The 19,912-nt window shown below is 41.1% G+C and overlaps 1 protein-coding gene across 3 annotated transcripts in view; it reads left to right on the top strand.

The window, feature by feature from the left end:
• The first annotated feature begins 372 nt into the window (after positions 1–372).
• Positions 373–19,912, top strand: part of khdrbs3 (KH domain containing, RNA binding, signal transduction associated 3) — a 101,479-nt gene continuing 81,939 nt past the window's right edge. Inside the window, exon 1 of one of the 3 annotated variants that reach the window (XM_051391161.1) lies at positions 373–863. In XM_051391161.1, coding sequence (XP_051247121.1) covers positions 773–863 — 91 coding nt within the window. In that variant the 5' untranslated portion in view covers positions 373–772. The remainder of the gene's footprint in view (positions 864–19,912) is intronic. The other 2 variants (XR_007882396.1, XM_051391160.1) reach the window with 2 other exon arrangements.

The following is a 19,912-nucleotide window of genomic DNA, read 5'->3' as shown; positions in this document are numbered from 1 at the left end:
ATTGGTTTATGGGTGTGTGTGTAAAATACAATGAAGCTACCATACTGATCACATGTGTTGTAACTGCTTATTGAAGTTTGTCCTCAGATATATCCTTCTGAGCACTAATGGTGAATGGTAGGTTCAGCAATGTGAGATGCAGAAACACTATTCTTAACATTACACACAAGCAAACAGGCTTAGAGGGCTTTAATGGTGGCTGATGGCAGAAGCAGGCACTTTGCCCTGGGTTGGTGTTTGTGAAACGCCGCCTCCTCTGCTCGCGGTAACTTTATGATAATGACATGGTAATGGAGGGACTCAGCACCGCGGACAGCTCCGGCGTGTGGCTCCGCCCCCTTTTTTTCCTCCAGCGGCTGCGTGTCGCGCGCGGCGGCCGACCAATAGCTGCCGCCGCCTCAGTTTAGCACTGGATACAACAGAGTGAGCTTCAAAGAGCCTGTCCACCCAGAGAGGAGAGGGAACCTCACTCCGGCTGTGATGCGTAGCGGGACTCTGCTGGCTGAACAACACTTCTTCTATGGGATAAAACCTCCCGGTCACATTTAACCGCTTACCGTGTGTGTGTATGTGTGTGTGTGCGCGCCGCGAGGACTGAGAAATGCTCTTGTAGCGCGAGCGCGAATTACATTATCGCCCGCGTTTTTGCTTCACAAAAAAATATTTGGAGCTTACTTGGAGCCGTTTGGACGCTGAGTCAAGTTTTTTTTTTTTTTGTATTAACTTGAATTCAATTTGTGTCGTTTACTTGGAGCCCAAAGCCCGGGAAGAGATGGAGAGCGAAAAGTACTTGCCGGAGCTTATGGCAGAGAAGGACACGCTGGACCCGTCTTTTCAGCACTCCCTGCGGCTACTGGATCAAGGTAAATGTCCGTGGCGAAATACTGAAGTAAACAGTTTAGCTGTGTGGAAAGTGTTTGAGTGTGGAGCACAGTTTTCAGGTTTAACGCTCGGTGCTGGGCTGCGGGCTACATGACTCCACCGTGCAGCCCGCCTACTTCAAGTTATAAATAAGAGGTTTGTGGGTCTACTTACAATTTCCTGTTTGGTCACACTAAAATAGCGAGGTCCTTTTAGCACTGTGGCTGTTTTTGCCAAGTTGTTATGCAGCAAAGGTGCCATGTAGCCAGCCACCTCCTGTAATGTAGAAAGCAGTAAACTGGGGCAGGTTTGACTGAAGACTGCACCTGCTTCATTACTCAGCCCAGATGTTAACAAACTTTTCACTTGAATTGGACAAGCATTGGGACATGAGACTGTGCATGATGGCATTCTTACCACTGGCAGTCTCTGAATGAGGGTTTTTCGCTGCTGGTTTTGACCTGGCACAAAGCTAGGGGAAAATGTTAAGGAAGGTAACTGATGTCAAAGTGAATAAGTTGGCAGAAAATGCACCTGTTTTTTAGTTGGGATAGCACAGGATCACAGCCAGCAGTGTGTGGATGGAGGCAGCCCTGAAAGGCTTGACATCCCACTTTGCAGGCTGCAGTCGTCTCTATCCCATGCAGACATGTGTAAGCCGTGGTGTGAGTAGTGGAATAATCACACTCTTATTCAAATGTACATGTGTTTCCTCCTTTGAAGAAGTGGACGTGACTGAAATGGAATTTTGAACGGATGGAGCAGCAGCAGCGCTTGCAGACGCTTTAATTAATCCGTTGCACAGCCTTCTGCTTTGAAGCTGTCGGAATTTTCGCAAACACTTCTTCAGATGCAGCCCCGTGGAGCTCCTCATGTGGGAAGTGCACTGTTACAGCATCCAAGTGCTTCAAGTACCACTCATGGGCTTTGTCTAGAGTCTAGCAGACTGTTGTTGGCTTTAAAGGTAACAGACAAGGAGCAGTAGTCTGTAAACAGCCCTGCTGCACTGTAACTAATTCCATTGAACCCCAAGATAAAGCTCCTGCACCAAGGTGTTTTTACTCAGGCAGCCATGTCCCTTTTAGTTCCTGCCTCCCAAACTTGGGACCTCAAGAGGTCCTTAAAAGGGTTCCAGTGGGGCCCCAGCAAAGTGAGGCATGATTTCATTTTAATGTTGTTTACTTTCTGGAGTTTAGTGACAAACAGAATGACTTTTCTGGATCTGCTGTCACATTCTAAAACCTATGATATGAATATAGTTACTTTAGGGCAGCAACCAATGTTTATTTTCATTTCTGACATTACTGCATTACTGTGCAATGTAGTCAGAAAATAGTGACAAAAGCCCAGTGTGATGCCCTCAAACTGTCCAAAGATATTATTCAATTCACAATCCCTTAAAACAGAGAAAAGCAGCAAATCCTCACAACTGTCAAGCTTGCCCTATGAATATTTTGCATTTCTGCTTAAAAAAGACTTTACATGAATCAATTATGAAAATAGTTGCTGGTGAAATTTCTGTCGATCGACTCTTCCATCAATTGACTGTTGATAGAGTGAAATGACCTGGATCATTTCATCTTTTTTTCCCCGTTGTCGATTAACCCGTCGGTCATTTCTCGATTAATTGATTAGCTGTTCGGTCTATAAAATGTTTTGATCATAGTTTCCCAAAGCCCAACGTGACGTCCTCAACTGTCTTGTTTTGTCCCCAGGCCAGGTATTCACTTCACTGTCATAGAGGGTAAAGAAACAAGGAAATATTCACATTTGAGAAGCTGTAATCAGAGAATTAGTTTTTTTCTTTAAAAAAATGATTAAAGTGATTATCAAAATAGGTAGAGATTAATATATTAATTGAAAACTAATCGACTGATCGTTGCCACTGTTATCTCCTTCCTTTCACAAACAATCACAAATGCAAAATTCTTCCTCTCTGATCTGATTTGTTCTCATGAAATTGGGTTTGGTGTAGAAATTAATTGCATTTTGGAATTGTTTGGAGCTTCTGACATGAAAGAGTTTGGTGCTGCTGCTGTGTCCTCAGATAGCCTACTAATAAAATAATAGTTATGTGCTGGCTTGAGAAACGCATAGGATATGTGAGAGCCAGTGATTCCAATTCTAACCTTCGTACAGTATATTATCGCCTTTTAATATGATGGTGTGTAAAATGAAATACCTCTATACTCGTAGAACCACTGTCTTCTTTTCATTCAGCGTGTGTTGGAGTAATGGATGTAATGGCTTGACAGTATCGATGCAGAGTCTTGTTTGAAAGAACAGACGTCGGCTAATGCATCTTTCATTGAGCTGATTCATGTACAGTAAGGTAAATTCCTCCCAGTCCGCCAGGAAAGATAAGGCTGTGTTTTACTCAGCAGTTTTTGTTATCAGCAGCTTTCGTTACTCAAATCTGGGTTAGCCTTTTTTTTTTTTCCTTCTAAGAACACATATCCGCCTCACCAAGACCGGAGCACTGAATACTTAATGCCAGTTGAAAGACACTTAGCAACCGCTTCCTTGACAGAGTCTCTCTTAAATTCTTTTATCCACACTGCAGGTCTTCTGTGGAGTTATAGCAAATATTGGCCACTTCCCAGACTGAAAATGATGGAATACTTAAGAGTATGAGGCAGGACAAATCAAAAAAGAATTATAGAGTAAATGGTCCCCCTGTGTTTTACATTCATATAGTTTTACCTAACACAAGTTCTGGATTTAACAGTTCCAATAAAGTTAGTTTGTGATATTTCTGGTGGGGGCAAAGATTGCAGTTGGACACCATCGCGAGTGGCAGAATTAATCCGTGACATTTTATGAAGTAAGCAGTACTCTGCGGTGCACAAAATTTGGCCGAAACAGTCTGCCACAACTCCAAAACTGTAAATACTGTTATCTCTCTCTTACACAACAGATGGAACACGATGCAGCTTAATAGAGCACTTCTTCTGCCATCTTGCTGATGAGTTCTGGACTTGATTATGCAATTGGCAAGGGAAGCAGGGAACAGAGCAAGAGTAACTAGAGTTACTGCGTGCAAGCGGCGAATATGAGATTACTCCAGGTCTGGAGAGACTTCCATTCAGGAAAAATTAGGGGAGCATTGTGTTGGAAGCTTTGGGACAGGGCGGGCTGCTTTGATAAGTTTGGGCCATTCGCAGAGCTCTTCTCCCAAAAGGACCATATCTCTGCCCCTGTGACAAGCCTCATACAGTCAGCAGCAGACACTTGGAGCTGGAGAAATATCTAAGGCCAAAATAAGAGACAAGCAGGACCAGCAGCCTACATGGAGTAAAAAATCCTCAGCAGCATACTAATGACAGGCTTCTAGGTACAGAAGCACCTAGGGTGGCATGAAGTGCATCTGTTATTTATATGAAATCAGTGCTACCCTACAGGACATGGAGGCACAAGGGCCGCAAGCAACACTTCTTTCCACTATTTGTTTATCAGTTAGTTCATTCTTGACCTTGGAAACAGTGGTTTGACAGAAAAACACATTTTAACTTTATTATTTGAAATTCTAATTACCATTCTAACTCATTTTTATTCAGTCTGACCCATTGCCTGCCCCGTTGCCAACAGTAAACTAGGCTACTGTTTTTGTCTTTGCTCATGTAAAATTGAGAGAACTAGCAAGTCATCACACCAAAGCATCTCAGAAGTAATGAGTAGAAAAAGGCTGATTCTGTAACTTACAGTAACTTTAGCTTGTCAAATTAATGAAATAGGAGTAATTCTATTTTATGATTAGGCTATGTGGTTTGTTTTAAAGTTAATTCAAACAAATTTTGGGTTTGTTGGAATACTTTGGAACATGATTTATTGAAAAGTGACAGCCCTAGTCTACTTGCTAGCTTTATCTGGTCATCATTTATAACGGTTGTGAGATGTGGTTGAAATTTTCAGGAAAATCTTTTTTATTTTATAAAATCTAAAGAGAGCCCCAGAGCCCAGGGCACATCTCAAATAGCCTGTTTTGTCTGACAGCCTAAAATACAAAAGTATTTCATTTAAAATCATATAAAACAGAGAAAAGTATATTTAATAAGTGACTTAAATGATTAAGACATTGTCAGAATTAAAGTTACATATGTATATAAAATAATAATCACTAACTCCAAACCACCAATGTATTTAAATGAACATTTTGATCCCAGTCGGGTCTTTGCCAGGTCAAATGGCTAAATTTGGTCACCACACCCATAAATATACCAATGGGCTGATAGGCTCCGTGATGACAGGTATGGTCAACCATTCAAACTAGCCAAGATGATAAACATGTCAAAACAATGAACAAACTGAACAAGTACCCATAGAAAGCTGTGACAAAAATACATCCAGACATCCACAGTTCACACAATAATACACCAGATATACCAAGTATATCAAATACATACAAAATAACCAAAATGTACTACTACTATTAACTACTGTACGTTACAAAGATATGATTCAAATATTGTAAATGAGATAAAAATGTCATCATTAGATTAACATTATTGTGATTATCACAGCTGTTAAGACTCACATTGCTCGACACTATATGAATAGACCTATTATGCTTGTGTGAATTTCCTGGAGAGGTTTTGCAAACAAAAACACATTTAAAATGTAAAGTGACTCCCTGCACCAGATGTATTCTGTTTGTTCAGCGGAGCAGCGTGCAGCCCACTCTGAATGTTTCAGGACCTCTGGCCCATTTTGGACGCCGTAACCTCAGTGCTGCATATAAGCTCCATATCTAGTGCTTTTTAATTGGATATTCCACAGCAGGAGCCCAGCACAATGTTTGCATTACATTAACAACCTCCGCTAACTTTACATTAACAACAACAACAAAACTCCCTAAAACATACATTATCTGCACAGATTGAGCAGGTGTGGGAAAGTATCTTTATCCTATGATGCCCCATGGTTAATTCACACATTTCCATCTCATCATCAGAACAGTGGGGTATTTTTAGCTGTGCTTGAGTTTTGCCCCGAGTGAGAGCAGTTCCTGGGTTAGAATGCCCAGAAGTGAACCAAAATAAGCTTTGGCGTAGGATCAAAGGCAGAGATATCGTTTTGTTGGGGAAACAGTGCTTGATAGTGATAATGATCTGTGGATCTGCGGCCGGCCGACACGCTGAGCTGCACATTGAGGTGGAGGCGCAGCCGCAGCCCTGAACCCGTCTGGGACCGAGAGCCGACTGGTGATTTGACCCACAGATGTAGTGAACTTGCAAGTGAACTGTATGAGGGCAGAGGGGGGAGCTCCAGCAACCCGCTCTGCATTCAGACAAGCAGTGGAAGGCTGCTGAGCGGTGCTGTGGCTAAGAGGTGTTTGCAGAGCCCTGTCTTTGCCTTGCTACAGCTCCCACTGGAATCAATGTAGGCCAGGACTAACGCAGGAGGACCCCAGCTATAAAACCTAACAGCACCTCGTTTACACGGCGCGCCGAGTCACATGGTTGCATTGATTTTGCTGCTAATGCGGGATGCATGTTCTCACTCATTATGGCGGCTGTAAGGAGCCGATGATGCTGTGATTTAGCTCTTTTGTCACACAGATACAAAACTTGAAAGGCTTTCATACCGTTAAAATGTCAACCCTGCAATATTAACATGAGGCATCTGTGTTCCACTGCACATAAACAAACAGGCACAATAGTTCTCAATGAGAAGTGATCACATCACAACAGTGCTGGAAGAAAGCCATGTGCTGTCATTTCTAGCTTCACCTGGATGAGCATAATTGACCCAGTCTAACAACTGGAAAGTAGCCAGAAAGAAAATACGTGGCTGAAATACAACAATTAAAAGCCTGACATGCATTGAATCTACTAAAGCTGTGTAATATATAATGTGTAATGTCAGAGGGTCAATGTAGTAACAAGACAGAGAGAATTATCTACCTTATTATCTACCTAACTCAGCTCTCTTCAGCCACACAGTGTTTTATCATCTTTCAGCTCGTTGTTTTGGTTGCATAGTCCACCATATAAATGATTTGTTTCACTCTCACCGCTCCCATGATCCTCTTTTTCAGCTAAAAAAAAGCTCTGATAAACCTTCTTCACACTAGTTGCCCAGCACAGGGATCACAACAGAGAGAGGGAGAGTGATTGGGCCTACATTAATCTGGTTGTCTGAAACTTGACTCCAAATGAATGCTAATGTTGCTCTGTGTTTGCTGACATGTTAGCTTAATCAATGTAACAAAGCCATTATATGTCAGATGTGTGGGATTTTCAGCTTTTTTGAGAGCTTACTACTCAAATTAGCTTTCCAGTATAATACACATTTCAGTCCATGCTTTACAGGCAAAACCTCAGGACTTTTTCAGTACCATGAAAATGTGTGAGCTGCATCAGGTATCACAAAACTGCCAGGAAGTTGTTATTGAAAGCAGAGTCTCCTGATACCAGATCATCTGAGATCTCAGCCAGGATCCAAAAGCCAGGAGAAAGTCCTCAGTCTCTACTGAGCGAAGTGTTGACTTGCTTATACTTCACCTTTGATCGGATAGTCCCAGAAAATAAGGAAACCTATTTTACTGTATGGATGCAACAGCAATAAAACAATATTAAACACAGATTCACTGAGAAGTTTAGCATATTTTGTTAAACTAATAAGGAAGAGATTGTAGATAAAAAACCAGATAAAAATCTGTTTATTTTTCAGACTGAGGTGTTGTTTGTGTCGGCAACATAATTCAGATATCATATTGGTCTATGCTTGACAGTGAATATCTGAGCACAGTGACTCTGTTTCAAATGGTAGTATTCAGTAACATGTCACTGTCTCTTCATGACTTTTTGTTTTCTGCTTCCACCTCTGTTAATAAGTCATGCCACAAATCAGAACATATTCATTGCATTTACTCCTCTCCAGCTGTTCGTTCTTTCCTTCCATCTCCACAGTGAGTCCATCATCGTCCACGCAATCCCATCACCACGTTGCACAGGGTGCAGTCTCCACCTGGCGCAAAGCTTGCCTTGGGCTCAGCTTGTTGATTTAATGTTGAGGCTGTCAAATTTCCATGCTGAACATGCTGTTCCGGTACAAATGCTGCATTCATATTTCAAATACCACAAAGATGTGCATTTTCCTCTTCCACCTGCATGCATACATTGCTGAGGGCCTGCCTTGAGCTGTCTGCTAGGACACTATCGAGGTGGAGACTCTCAATTAAAGCGGCCAGCCAGGGCATCTTAAATAATGCAAACTGCAGTGTGCTGAAAGCTGATATTCCACATCATGTAGAGGTGTGTGCTGCCAGGCCGTCCATATGGTTGCCTATGGTTTTACAGAGCTTTTTTCATACCATACTCTTGAATTTTTCTACAAAAGCCTTTTTCCATTCAAAAAGGAAAAACTTAAAATATTACATGTAGCCAGCTACGGCTTGAGCTGCGGGTATGCTTTAATGCTACGTGTGTGACGAGGTGTGTGAGAAGCTCAAAAAGATTATATATATATTTTTTTTAATTAAGTATTTGACATTTTTTGATACCTGGTGCTTTAGACACATTTATTCTGTACAAAAAAGCCCTTAACGTTTAGCTAGACAAAACTATTGGGATCTTTACTTGCAGGACAGATATTTATGAGCCCTCGTCATCTCCGTGGCAACATAGCCTCTGCATCACTTATAGATCCATTAATAATCATTTTATTGGATGATAATGCTCTCTGCAGTGCTGCCCAAGACAGGACGCAGACAGACTGGGATTACACTGGATTAGTTTGAAAAGCAGAAGAAACCCCTAGACTGTATCAATCTGTTTACTGTGCCTGAGGCTGAGAGACAAAGCGAGATGGGGATGGAAAAGAAAGAGAGGGGTAGGGGTGGGTTGGCAGGGCTGTAGAAAAAGTAAGAGTCTCTTTCCCCAGGGAAAGGTTATTTGTAAGGGGATTGTACCAAAGTCAGTTACAAAAGGGAAAATGCAATCTGAGGGGAGGAACAAAAAAATGGTGGAGCGGAATGGAATGGGAGCTGAAATCGAAGGGGGAAAAAAACGGTTATGGGGTTGCTGTCGTAGATGTGTTAGTGATAAATAAAAAAGTTCAGTCTTAAAAGAAAATACAGAAACTCCCAGGCTACCGTTGACCCCTGCTTTCATACGATATATACCTCAATCTCATCTTCTATAACTAAACCACATTTCTGGTGAGTGCATGCTGTTCTTCCAGGTGAAAAACTAGAAGGAGTGGCACATCAAATCCGTGTCTGAATCACCTGTCATTGCTGCCGGGATGAAAGACAAGTGTGATTTCCCACTTCCTCAAAGGATTGGAGTGGTGTAAATTCATTGCTTATTCATTTTTGACACTATGGAAGCTTTGCACAACACATTCCACGCTCCGCACATGTACAGTAACATCCTTTCATGATGAAAGTCTTTTATTGTTGTTTCAGATTCAGTAGAGAATGAAAGGTATTTTTAGCGTAGCTTCTTGTTTTCTGCACTATTAGAGTTAATATTTGACTTTGGAGTGTGTTTTTACTTGAAGGGGCCCTTGCCGTGCCCCTGCCTTGATCTCCCCCGCGACAGCCTCTGCTTTCCTTTCCCTCTTCTTTATTTATGTCGTTTTGTGTGGCTGGCACCTCAATAGAGTGGATTGCACTGGATTAGCTTCTCCGCCTTCCCAACTGATCCGATCCATTTTGTGTAATCCAACTCAATTTAATTATGTTTATCGTTCCACCTCGCTGGTGCAGAGGAGCAGCAGCACACCTCTACCAAGATAAGCCCGGGGACCTTGTGCCTTTTTGCTGGCAGAGTGTCTGCCTGAGCCTGTTGCTTTATAAACAGATGGTGTAAGTCACCTACACTCTCAGTAAATACTGTGTTAGGTACAATATTATGATTCAGAGCTCCCCTCAAACAACACCGCGACGTGGAAAAATAGCCAAGGTTGAAGATCATAACCTCAAATTTTTTTTTGTTGTTATGGGAATTTGTACAGTTTAGCAGGCTCTCCATCCCTCGCCCCCTCTGATGTTGGGAGAGTAAATGTGCCCACTATGTATGCAGTCTTCTTTATTACTTCTGTGAGTCTAATCCTTGGCATCACAAGCTCCCAATAACAGTCTAAAAATTGTTTTTCAAGCACTCTCCAGTCAGCGCGCACAGTTCAAGGGCTCACAGATAGTCCGACCACGTTGAAAATCGGACTTTTTCTTCCTTCTGAACGTAGCAATTGTGCAGCGAACGGTGTTAAATTTTGTTGCAGGTTAAATGTATTCTTGCCCTTTGGGTGCTGATTTTAGAACTTCAATATGGGCGAGAAATGCCTCCAATCCAGTCTCGCACGCTAGCAGAATCGTTTTAGTCGACAGCACTGAGCAGCAGATGTAACAAGTAGTGGATGAAAGGAAAGAATAGACTCTGCCCTGTTTTCTGTGTGTAACATTTAGGAGGCTCTATCAGAAGAAATGGAATCTAATATTTATAGGCTTCCATGAGTGTATAATCACCTAAAAATAAGGATTGTTGTGTTTTGGCTACCTTGGAACAGGGTTAGGCAACCTTCAGCTCTGGAACCACATGTGGCTCTTTAGCCTCTGTAGTTGCTCCCTGTGCTTTGATTATAAAATGATATGGGAATAAATAACGGTTAATTTTTAAGTTTTTCATTTAGCGTTTTAGGCCTAAAGTGATTATTCCATTTTCCAATAGTACAAATACATTGCCGTAACACACCAAATACATTTATTTTTTAACATTTCGTCAATGAAAATGTTACATCCTGACCTGGCACCTTTTCCTCTATATTTTGCTAGACCTCAATAGTGGTGGCTACGAGTGTAGCTAGGCTCGGAGGAAAGTGTTTCTACAGTAGCCAAGGATGTATAAACCAAACACTGGCTCCAGGTAGAGCAAGTTTCATGGTTTCTCCTACAAGCTTGGGAGGCTGAGCTGTATTCAAGTGGTTGCAATCTGCAACTTCACTGCTGGATGCTGCTGAAGTGCCGCACACGGGTCCTGTCAGTGTAGAAAAACACATCATTTTCACAATGAACTGTTTTTATTATTATATTTTTATCATTAATTAGATTAATTATCTTTAGGCAAATATCAGAAATGTTTCTTTTCATCTGTGGCTGACTGGAGGGGCGTGTCAGTGACTGTGTTTGAGAGACAGCAGCTGAAGGCTGCTAGAATAGGGATCCAGAGACAAAGCAGCCTACATGGGCAGACTGCATTAGAGTAAGGACCACAACACAACCACCATAACAAGCTACAGTGCAGGACATGTTTGTGATTAGATAAGAAGGAGCCGTTAGCTAATATATGTTGTGTAGCAGGTTACCGTCTGCCACAGTGTGACCGTCTGCTTTGCATCTGATGGAACACTGATGTTACTGCGTTGTGCAAGGTTTGATTGGCTGTATCGCAGTACGATTTCTATCTCGTAGACGGGTACCAGTAGAAAACTAGAAGGTGGCATTATGAAACCAAAGAATATAAAAATATATTGCTTTATGATTTTTTCTTAAAGGGGAACACCTGAAAAGTGATTTACAGAGCAGATATGTGCTGTAGCACACAAAAATCATCCAATTTAATTTCAGTTGGACTTACTACATTTCCTGCTCACCTTCTAAAAAGAGAAAAAGAAGCACAGGCTTTGGTGGTGGCATGGTGGGCATGAATCTTTAATGAGTGAAGGTGGTGGAAAATCAGTAAATGAAAGTAAAGTGCGCTTTCTGGGTTTTTGGAGCAGGAAAAGTTATCTTGTAATGTACCGAGAGAGGAGGAGAGATGGATGCTCATTTACCACCAGTGCCAAGAGACCTTTCCTCGTGTCCTGCTGGGCTGCTTGCTTCTCTGTGTCCCCCGTCTCTATTTTAAGAGCCTGATATTAAAGCCTAATTGTGTTCAGAGTTTTTTCGGGACATCTCCCTCTGTTTCTTGTGCCCTTTTTTTTTCATCTCGTACGATGCAAAGCACAGTATGTGATTTGTATTCTTTTAGAGTTTTTACACGGACTTACTGAATGATCCCATCGCCTCGTTGTCATTAATACAGCACAGCGACCAGATGTAGCATGTATATTGTTTTTTTGTCGGCCTGTTAACATGTCACTACAGTGAAACATTCATTAAGTCTTATAGGCAAACCATAAACAAGGGGTCAAACCGGGATATACGACCCTCATAACAAGCACAGTTATCCACTCTCTCCTCGGTAATAAAAATCATATGGTTGCTGCTGTCTGTTTGACACTCCAGCTGATGGCTCAGACGTGCTCCTTCACTGTGCCATTTGGCAGCACTTCTTGTTAAATTTTGACCTAGGATTTGCCCAATAAGAGGCTTGTTAAAGTTTGACCTGGAAGTGGATCTCTGTCTGTCTGCTTGTTAAATCTCGGTCTCTCTCTGTGGCCATCATTAGTCTGCAGAAAATGTTTGGAGCTTCTATAGAGTCTATTTTTTGTATATCCTCCACAAAACAAAGGCCTTGCAGCATACTGTGAGGAGTGCATGGTGCTTACAAAAGAAACAGATTGGAGTTGTAATTATACAAACCTTTATTTAAAAGGGACAGATGTTCTGCAAGGAGAACTTATCTAGGCAGAGCTGTAGAGCTTTAGTTTCTTTGTATGTTGCTTAATACTGGAAGAAAACATTTTTAATATGGTAACTTGACAATACTTATAATAAAAAATATAATCATGCTTCCCAGCACAGTTTTCCTTGTTCCAGGTCTTTCCTAGAAATGATTTCAGTCTTCAACTAGACCTAATGAGGCAGCTGCTTAATTTTAATCCATTCAATGACACTTCAAAAATAAAACAATCCTGCTTGTTGTTTTGGTCAAACTTTTTGGTCAGAAATCGATATTGATCAATGGGAATTGATTTGGTGAAATAGCGTTAAACAAAATTAGGTATATTTCCAACTTCATTTTAAAGTGAGCCCCTATGTTTAGACAAATACAAGAGACGGAACCATTAACGAAACACAGCAGAAGAGTGTGATGATATGACTGGCACTGTCCTATACTTTCCTTACTGTCAGTAAATCCTATTAGAAGGGGAAAAAAATCTGACTAAGAATTTAGTCCGTCTCTCAGTTTTGACTTTCCTACATTTTCTGTGGCCCCAAGCTGATTGGTTGCTACTAAAGACATAAATCCATAAAAACAAGTCACAAATATATAGTTTTATCTTTAGAATTGGCTCAGTAAGTTCCTAGAAAGCTTGGTGCTGTACTTCTTAGAGAAACAGGAGAAATTACTGCATTTCTTAGAAACTATTTTCAGCTGTGGGTTAATACAAATTTGGCGCACTTGTGAGTATTTACAGCAGCAGGATGGTGTATGTGGGATTGAGTTAAAATAAACTACAGTGTGTGTGTTCATGGTAATGAAGGAACATGTCAACCAGTGTAACAGTGTGGCTCATTGATGTGTTGGACAACCATGGAGCTTAATGGCACAATTTCAGATCATACTTGTTAGTAGGATGAACTCATTTATGTTTATTTTTGTTGACATGAAAATAAGACCCCATATTAGGAAGATTTTAGGACATAGTAAGGTGTAGTTTTTGCAGTGCACAGCAGCTCTGTCACGGAGCTATTTATAAAACCAAAACTCCAAACACTGCAGCTGCAGCTATTTATTAGGCGGCTCATTCATTAGTGACGGGATCACAAGTCTCACCACTCAATTCTTTTCTGTCATATGTAATGCATCTCTGGCAAAGATGATCGTAATTACAGCGAGCATGCAGTCCACACAGTCGACGCCTCCTGAGCTGCCGTGTCGATGAGAGGCTGCAAGAGGTGAACGGATAAAAATCAAGTTTATAGATCTGTGGTTCGCACGCACCCACTCCTCCACCGGAGGGCCCGGGTTTTAATTGCTGTCTGACCAGGGTTGGTTCTGTGTGAAGATGGGCAGCGTTGATACAAGAAGTAGGGGGAAGGAATGGTTTTCTTTCTCTGTGGTTGTTGTATTGACGGCTTCTCATCCTGGAGGAGCTGATAAGAACACAGGATCCAGGGAGACACCCAGAGGACTGGATTGCATTTCATGGCCAGGAATCAGAGCTGTTTCTCGGGGCTAGTGAGCCTCGGAGGTCCTGCGTCAAATCCAGCGACTGAGGGCACAGAAGCAGGGTTGAAATCTAACAGTATTACTGGCAGTCCACTACTGAGGGAGAAAATGCCAGAGCAGGTGGCATGTATGAGCAAAGAGCCTGTAACCTTGTAACATAAATGAAACAGCTGCAAGCTCGAGGAGCATCGTATTCAAAATCAATGAGCGAAAGTGCATTGATTTACTAAACAAAACACAAACACAGGGGACCTTGCTGCATACTTTATGTTGGGTCACTGTTTCAGCGTGGCTGTATTTACTGGAGCATCTGCTCAGACACATGGAGACAGAAACAAAGGAGTATTGATGTCAGCTCCCTGCTTTTTGTAGTCATTTGTATTCTGTCAGTAGCCTCAAAATTACTTGCAGTAATTTTATAAGCTAATAAGCGTCAATTTAAAGTCTCCCTCCGCTTAGAAATTAGTGTTTGTTCTTGTTCCTACAGTGTGCTGTTATAATGCTGTCTGTGCAGAGTTTGACACTAAAGGATGTTTTCACATCTGATTGTAAGGGGCGGGGCCTACCAGCATGATTTGTGACATCACAGATAGTTTGGAAGTCAGTTAAAGGAGTAGATGTCGTTTTGAGAGTTTAAGGGAAGATATATAATGTGCTGAATTATAACCCCTGTATAGTGATAGGCATCATATGGCCAGAATTTTGCCAATACACAACCCTAAGACTAGAACGGATAAGGGTGTTGAAGGCTGAACTCAATAATTTGGTGTGCATCAGACAGTTGAAACATTTAGCCATTGTTTTGTGTAATCTTTCATCTTTGAATTTGACCATTTGATGTTTATGCCAAAGAGTTCATTCAGTGTCCAATTTTATTCTTTTCAGGGTGGAAAAGCTGAAACAGCCTTTAGAACATCATAAGATATGAGATAAACAAGGTTGCCAACAGAATAATTAATTTACTGAACAATTTTGATTAAAAATATATAATGTGAAGAAAAATTCTATTTTAATGACTCTTCAGGCCGGTTCAGCTGCACTCTGGTCATGGAGGAAGCTCCATGTATCAGAGGAGGATCAAATCACTGATCAATATGTGATGTGTAACAAAAGCCAAATATCAGGGTAGACTAATACATGTGTCTAACCCTTGTGTAAAGTGACATCACTGCAAACACTTGACTTATTGCTCCCTTTACTCCCTTACACAATGCCTCTGAGGCCGGTGAATCTACCGTGCTGTAGGACAAATTGCACTATGTGTGTCATAGATCTCGCTGTCAGAAGTGCATTACCCCCACTGAGCTCCTCAGGTCGCCCAGTGAGAGATAATTGTGACCCCTGCTGAGACGAAGAGCCCAACTTACAGGATCCGCCTTCCGTTCATCACCAGCCACTCGTTTAAAACCTCTTCCTTCAGAGTTACAGTGGTAATCCTGGGCTCATTGCGTCGATGTTTTCTTATATCCTCTCCCTATCTAGAGGTGGTTACAGCTAGCAGCGAGGGCCCTCGGCAGATTTCCTGTTCAGTTTTCCCACAGATTTTTTTTTAATTCACAGTATGCCTAAACTAAGGTCTGGGATTCAAAGATGAATCTCAATGTTTCACATTGTCTTCTATGACATGTGCTCCCTCAAATATCTTAGCTGTCAACTGTACTGTAACTGTATGAACGTCTTATGTATATTACACTGAAGCGTTTTAAAAGGTAACAAAAAGCAAAATGTTTCCATATCAGAATTCTAAATCTGATTTAAACTTGTTTTAAATCCAATCGTAAGCCTAATTTCTTTGTATGTTTTCTTCTGTTTAAAGCTAGACTATGCAACGTTTTGTAACAAGAAACAACAATTTCTTGTAAAAAGTTGAATTCATGAGCAATAAAATGCACTCTTGTTCAATTCAATAGACACTGGGGCTTTGCTGATACAACGGTTCTTGGTCTTGGATGACCAGAAGCTTGTGGTGGCTAATGTTTGCAAACAGAAACAGACAGAGTCAATATTGCTGACTTTATGACCCATGCATACTCATGTTTCTGTTACACTGCGTTTTAGCATTAACCATTATCTTTTGCGGCAACTTGAGCAAAAATTCCTGCACATAGGCTAGCTGACGAGCATTCGTACATGTAAAGGACACCAGAAGCTGATTTGTTACCACTTTTTTTGGCAGTAAATGAACGAATCAGATATTTATTTTACAAAAAATGTCACATAATATAAAAAAAAACCCCATCAGGGAATGTATATTTAACAAAAGAACACATTGAAACATTTGCATGCTAACGCAACAAGCTCACTCAATGCACATCCCATCTTTATTCCCACGTGCTGGTGTAGACCACTTTCCACTCTCACTACCTCTCCACTCTAGCAGTATTATTCAGTTCCAGTCTACCTACTGTTCTCTCCACATACCACAAATAACCCCCCTGGCAATCCGTAGTGTCTGCCTCATTATCATATTTATTTAAAGTATCGTATGACCCATTTCATTCCAACATGGGTTCCTCTCGTCATGATTGAGTAGTCCCATATTTAAGGGTAGTCTCCAGAGATGCTGCTGTGCATAATGGGAACATTACTATTAAGCATAGTCACAGGCCTGTCCTTGTCATTAAAATAAAAAGAGAAACACATCTTCTGTTCCTAGCTAAGCATTTGTTTAGGTTACAATGACTGTATTATTACAGATATATTCAAAAACTGCAGCCTGTAATAACGGAGCCCTCGATCTTTCTACGGAGGGAGTGTAGGAAATCCAACTCACGCGATCAATGATCTGTCATGTAAGCAATACGAGATGAAATACGGAATATGTTTGCCCCGTGGCTAGTGATATAGTATATAGAGTCATGTTGGTGAAAGGAAAGGGCTGCGGTGCCGCCCTTTGTAACGTGACCACTCTAATGGACCACATCTGATGAATGGTCATGATTGCAGCAATAATACAAGGAGAAATCTGTCCGATTGCCGGGTATACACATCAGTGGAAGCTTTAATGGCCGAATCTGTCACTAAACGTCTCTAGCTCGTTCACAATGGCCACTGTCCACTGTGGCTGGTAATGGAAGATTAATAGCAGGCTACCGGTCCATCTCTGATCGGAGTTATCGAATGGTTTCCCTTGGATACGTTTCTCAGGACTTGGCCACGTCTGGGCTGTATTGATCCGCCGCTTGCAAATTTATGGTTATGTTTCTTCAATTTGCACAAAGGCAAAAACATTGTTGTCTCTGCTGGCATCAGTCATTGACTTCCTGCAGATGTGGCTGCGGCAGTATAGGTCTCAGCTCTATCTGTTCCCTCTGCCCCAGAGGGTCGAACCCTCTCCTTTTGTGACAACGTGAATGTCATTGCTGTTACTTTATCCATCTAATTGACCGTGACCTTCTCAATGCTTTACATTTAGAAAGGTTTATTGATAAAGGTTGCTCTCTGGTGCTTTAAATACTGCGCTGGCTGATATGATATGGTTGGCTGCATGGGGGGAGCAGATCACTTTTTTGGTATTGTACTGTTCAGTTGATTTCAAGCACATAATGTCCAGACTGCCATGCTCACCTTGAGCTGGGGTGATGACTTTCTTATAGGAGTGTCTTATATCGAATTCAGGATACTAAGGCATGGAGTTTTCTTTGAAAACCTAGCCTAACCCACTCCCGGCCCTACAGCCCCAAACTTTAGCCTCAAATTGATTTAACCTGGGCTCTGGCTTTAGCTTCAGATTTAGCTCCCTCCCAACCCGGCAACCCCCCTGCCCAGCCCTCCGTCCCCATGCTGTCTCGTTTAGCTTCAATGCACGGGGTTTCATTACCTCTGCCTTAGTCAAATGGCTGGGAGCTCCGGACTGATATTTCAACTGAGACATAATTAATGAGATGTGCATGTCTGGTTCTCTCTCCTCCGAGCAAAGCACTGTAAGACGTCTGCTGGGACTAAGTATAGGAGCTAAGAGCAGGAAGAGGAGCGGAGTGGAGACTTACTGCAGCTACAGAGGTGCAGAAACAGTAGAAGAACCATGACAACAAGCAATTTCATGTTTGTTCTACATGGGGAAAAACACACTTTAGATGTATCGCCTATAACTTTCTATAACTTAACACAGTACATGTACTGTGTTATAGAAAGAGTCAGCCAAGTCAAATTATATGTATATAGGTCTGCTTGGTTAGATCAGAACTCCTTAGGTTCTATAAGATCCACAATCATAGTGAACATGCTGTGCTTTCTGTAAGACTGCCTTTAGCACATGGATTTATAAGCATAATCTACTGACCTGATAAAGTCGTAAAACATGTAAGAAAACATTCTGCTAGCACTCTAAGCCAGAGCGAGAAGATAATGTATATATAAAGCCTTTGTTTAGTCGGGCGTAATGGTTTGAAACACCAGCCTGTGTCAGCCTCACAGGTCTTCATTAGGGCGGAAAACACCTCATATTTTTATAAAGACAATACACTGGAAGTAAATATTATTTCATCACAAAATGAAATGACAAACAAATACGAAGAAAAAACAAACAACTTGTCATGAAGATATCAGTTTAATGAAAGAAAAAAAGAAATAATACAAATATCATGAAGCATTCCTGTACAAGTACAGTTAGGAAATGTTTGTTTCTTTTTTAGAGCTGAAATGAATAATCTATTCATCAGGTAGTCATTTGACAGAAAATGAAACAGCAACAGTTTTGATCATTGCTTAAACATTCAAAACAAAGTAATTATTTAAGAAAAAGTGCCATAAACTCACTGGCTCTAATGTGAGCATTTTGAGGTTTTCTGAATATCTTTCTATTTGACACCATTTGTGGGACAGAACAAGGCATTTTGAATATGTTAAAATATTGCGATACTCAAGTGTATGGATATTTTCTTACACCCCTACTTTAGAAAAGGAAAAGGACCAGATAGATAGAGGAAATAATTGTCAGATTCATCGGTAATTGAAATAAACTTGCAGGCTTAATCTTTTTCTTCATTTAGTCGAAATAAGATGTTCAGCAAAGTGCTATAGGATAATCTGGATTTGTGGTTGTGATGGTGCATAACCTACATTGTATTATCTATAAAGAGCACAAGTTATCATTTCCGCCCTGATGAAGATGGAAGTTGAAAGTCTATGAAGTGGTTGGCAGTTGGGGAAAAAAAGGCTTTTCCTATACTGTTTCTTCTTTTTCTTGTCTGTTGTTTTGTTTTCCAAGTTTCCGTGTATGTCAAACTTGTTCAGCACTTGGTTTGTGCATCTTCTTTGTAAAAACGCAATGCAACGCAACTCTAATCATCACATGTTAATTATTTTGCAGCCACAGGTCTGAATGTGCAAAAGTTGAATTTGCTCCAAACTGCTCTCAGATATTCGGAGCCAGAAATGGAAGTGGTTAGACTTGGCATTGCGTTTCCTGAATTTAAAGCCAGCTGCAGCGCTAAAAGGTGGAGAGGGAGAGCACCAACAGTCAAATACATGTTTTGAAAATGACTTTTTATTCAGTATAGGCTGTTGAACACTACAGCACAGTGTTATAGTTTTTGAGTTGTTTTGCTCATGTAGGTTATTCTGTGAAAGCTCTGGAAAGCAGGGTAGAAAACACAACAATTACAAGCAAACAGCAGAATGAATATAGCCCTGTGGCATTGCTAAACTCATCATAAACAGGATATGCTATGTTTTTGTATAACGATGTGTAATGACAGCTTTGGCACTGCATAACAACACAATTGTATTTAGAAACAGTTTTCTGTCCCTTGATCAACACTGTTCTCACTTTTACCACTTGACAAAACATCTTGAAATTAGTGGATTCAGTGCAAAGACTTAAAAATAACTTCTTTGTCGACTTAGAGTTAACCTTACATTATTTTCATGCTTGTTTAGTCTCACTGCAGTTAAGGTGGTATTTGAATGAGTTAGAGGATTTAAATGTTAGGTCAGCAACTGATCTTAATGAGGCTATTTTAGAAGGTGTCTTCCGGATTCAAGAGTGT

Source organism: Dicentrarchus labrax, unplaced genomic scaffold (assembly GCF_905237075.1).
Source record: "Dicentrarchus labrax unplaced genomic scaffold, dlabrax2021, whole genome shotgun sequence".
Taxonomy (NCBI): domain Eukaryota; kingdom Metazoa; phylum Chordata; class Actinopteri; family Moronidae; genus Dicentrarchus; species Dicentrarchus labrax.
Note: the sequence above shows the minus strand (reverse complement) of the source record. Positions and strands in the feature narration are given on the sequence as shown.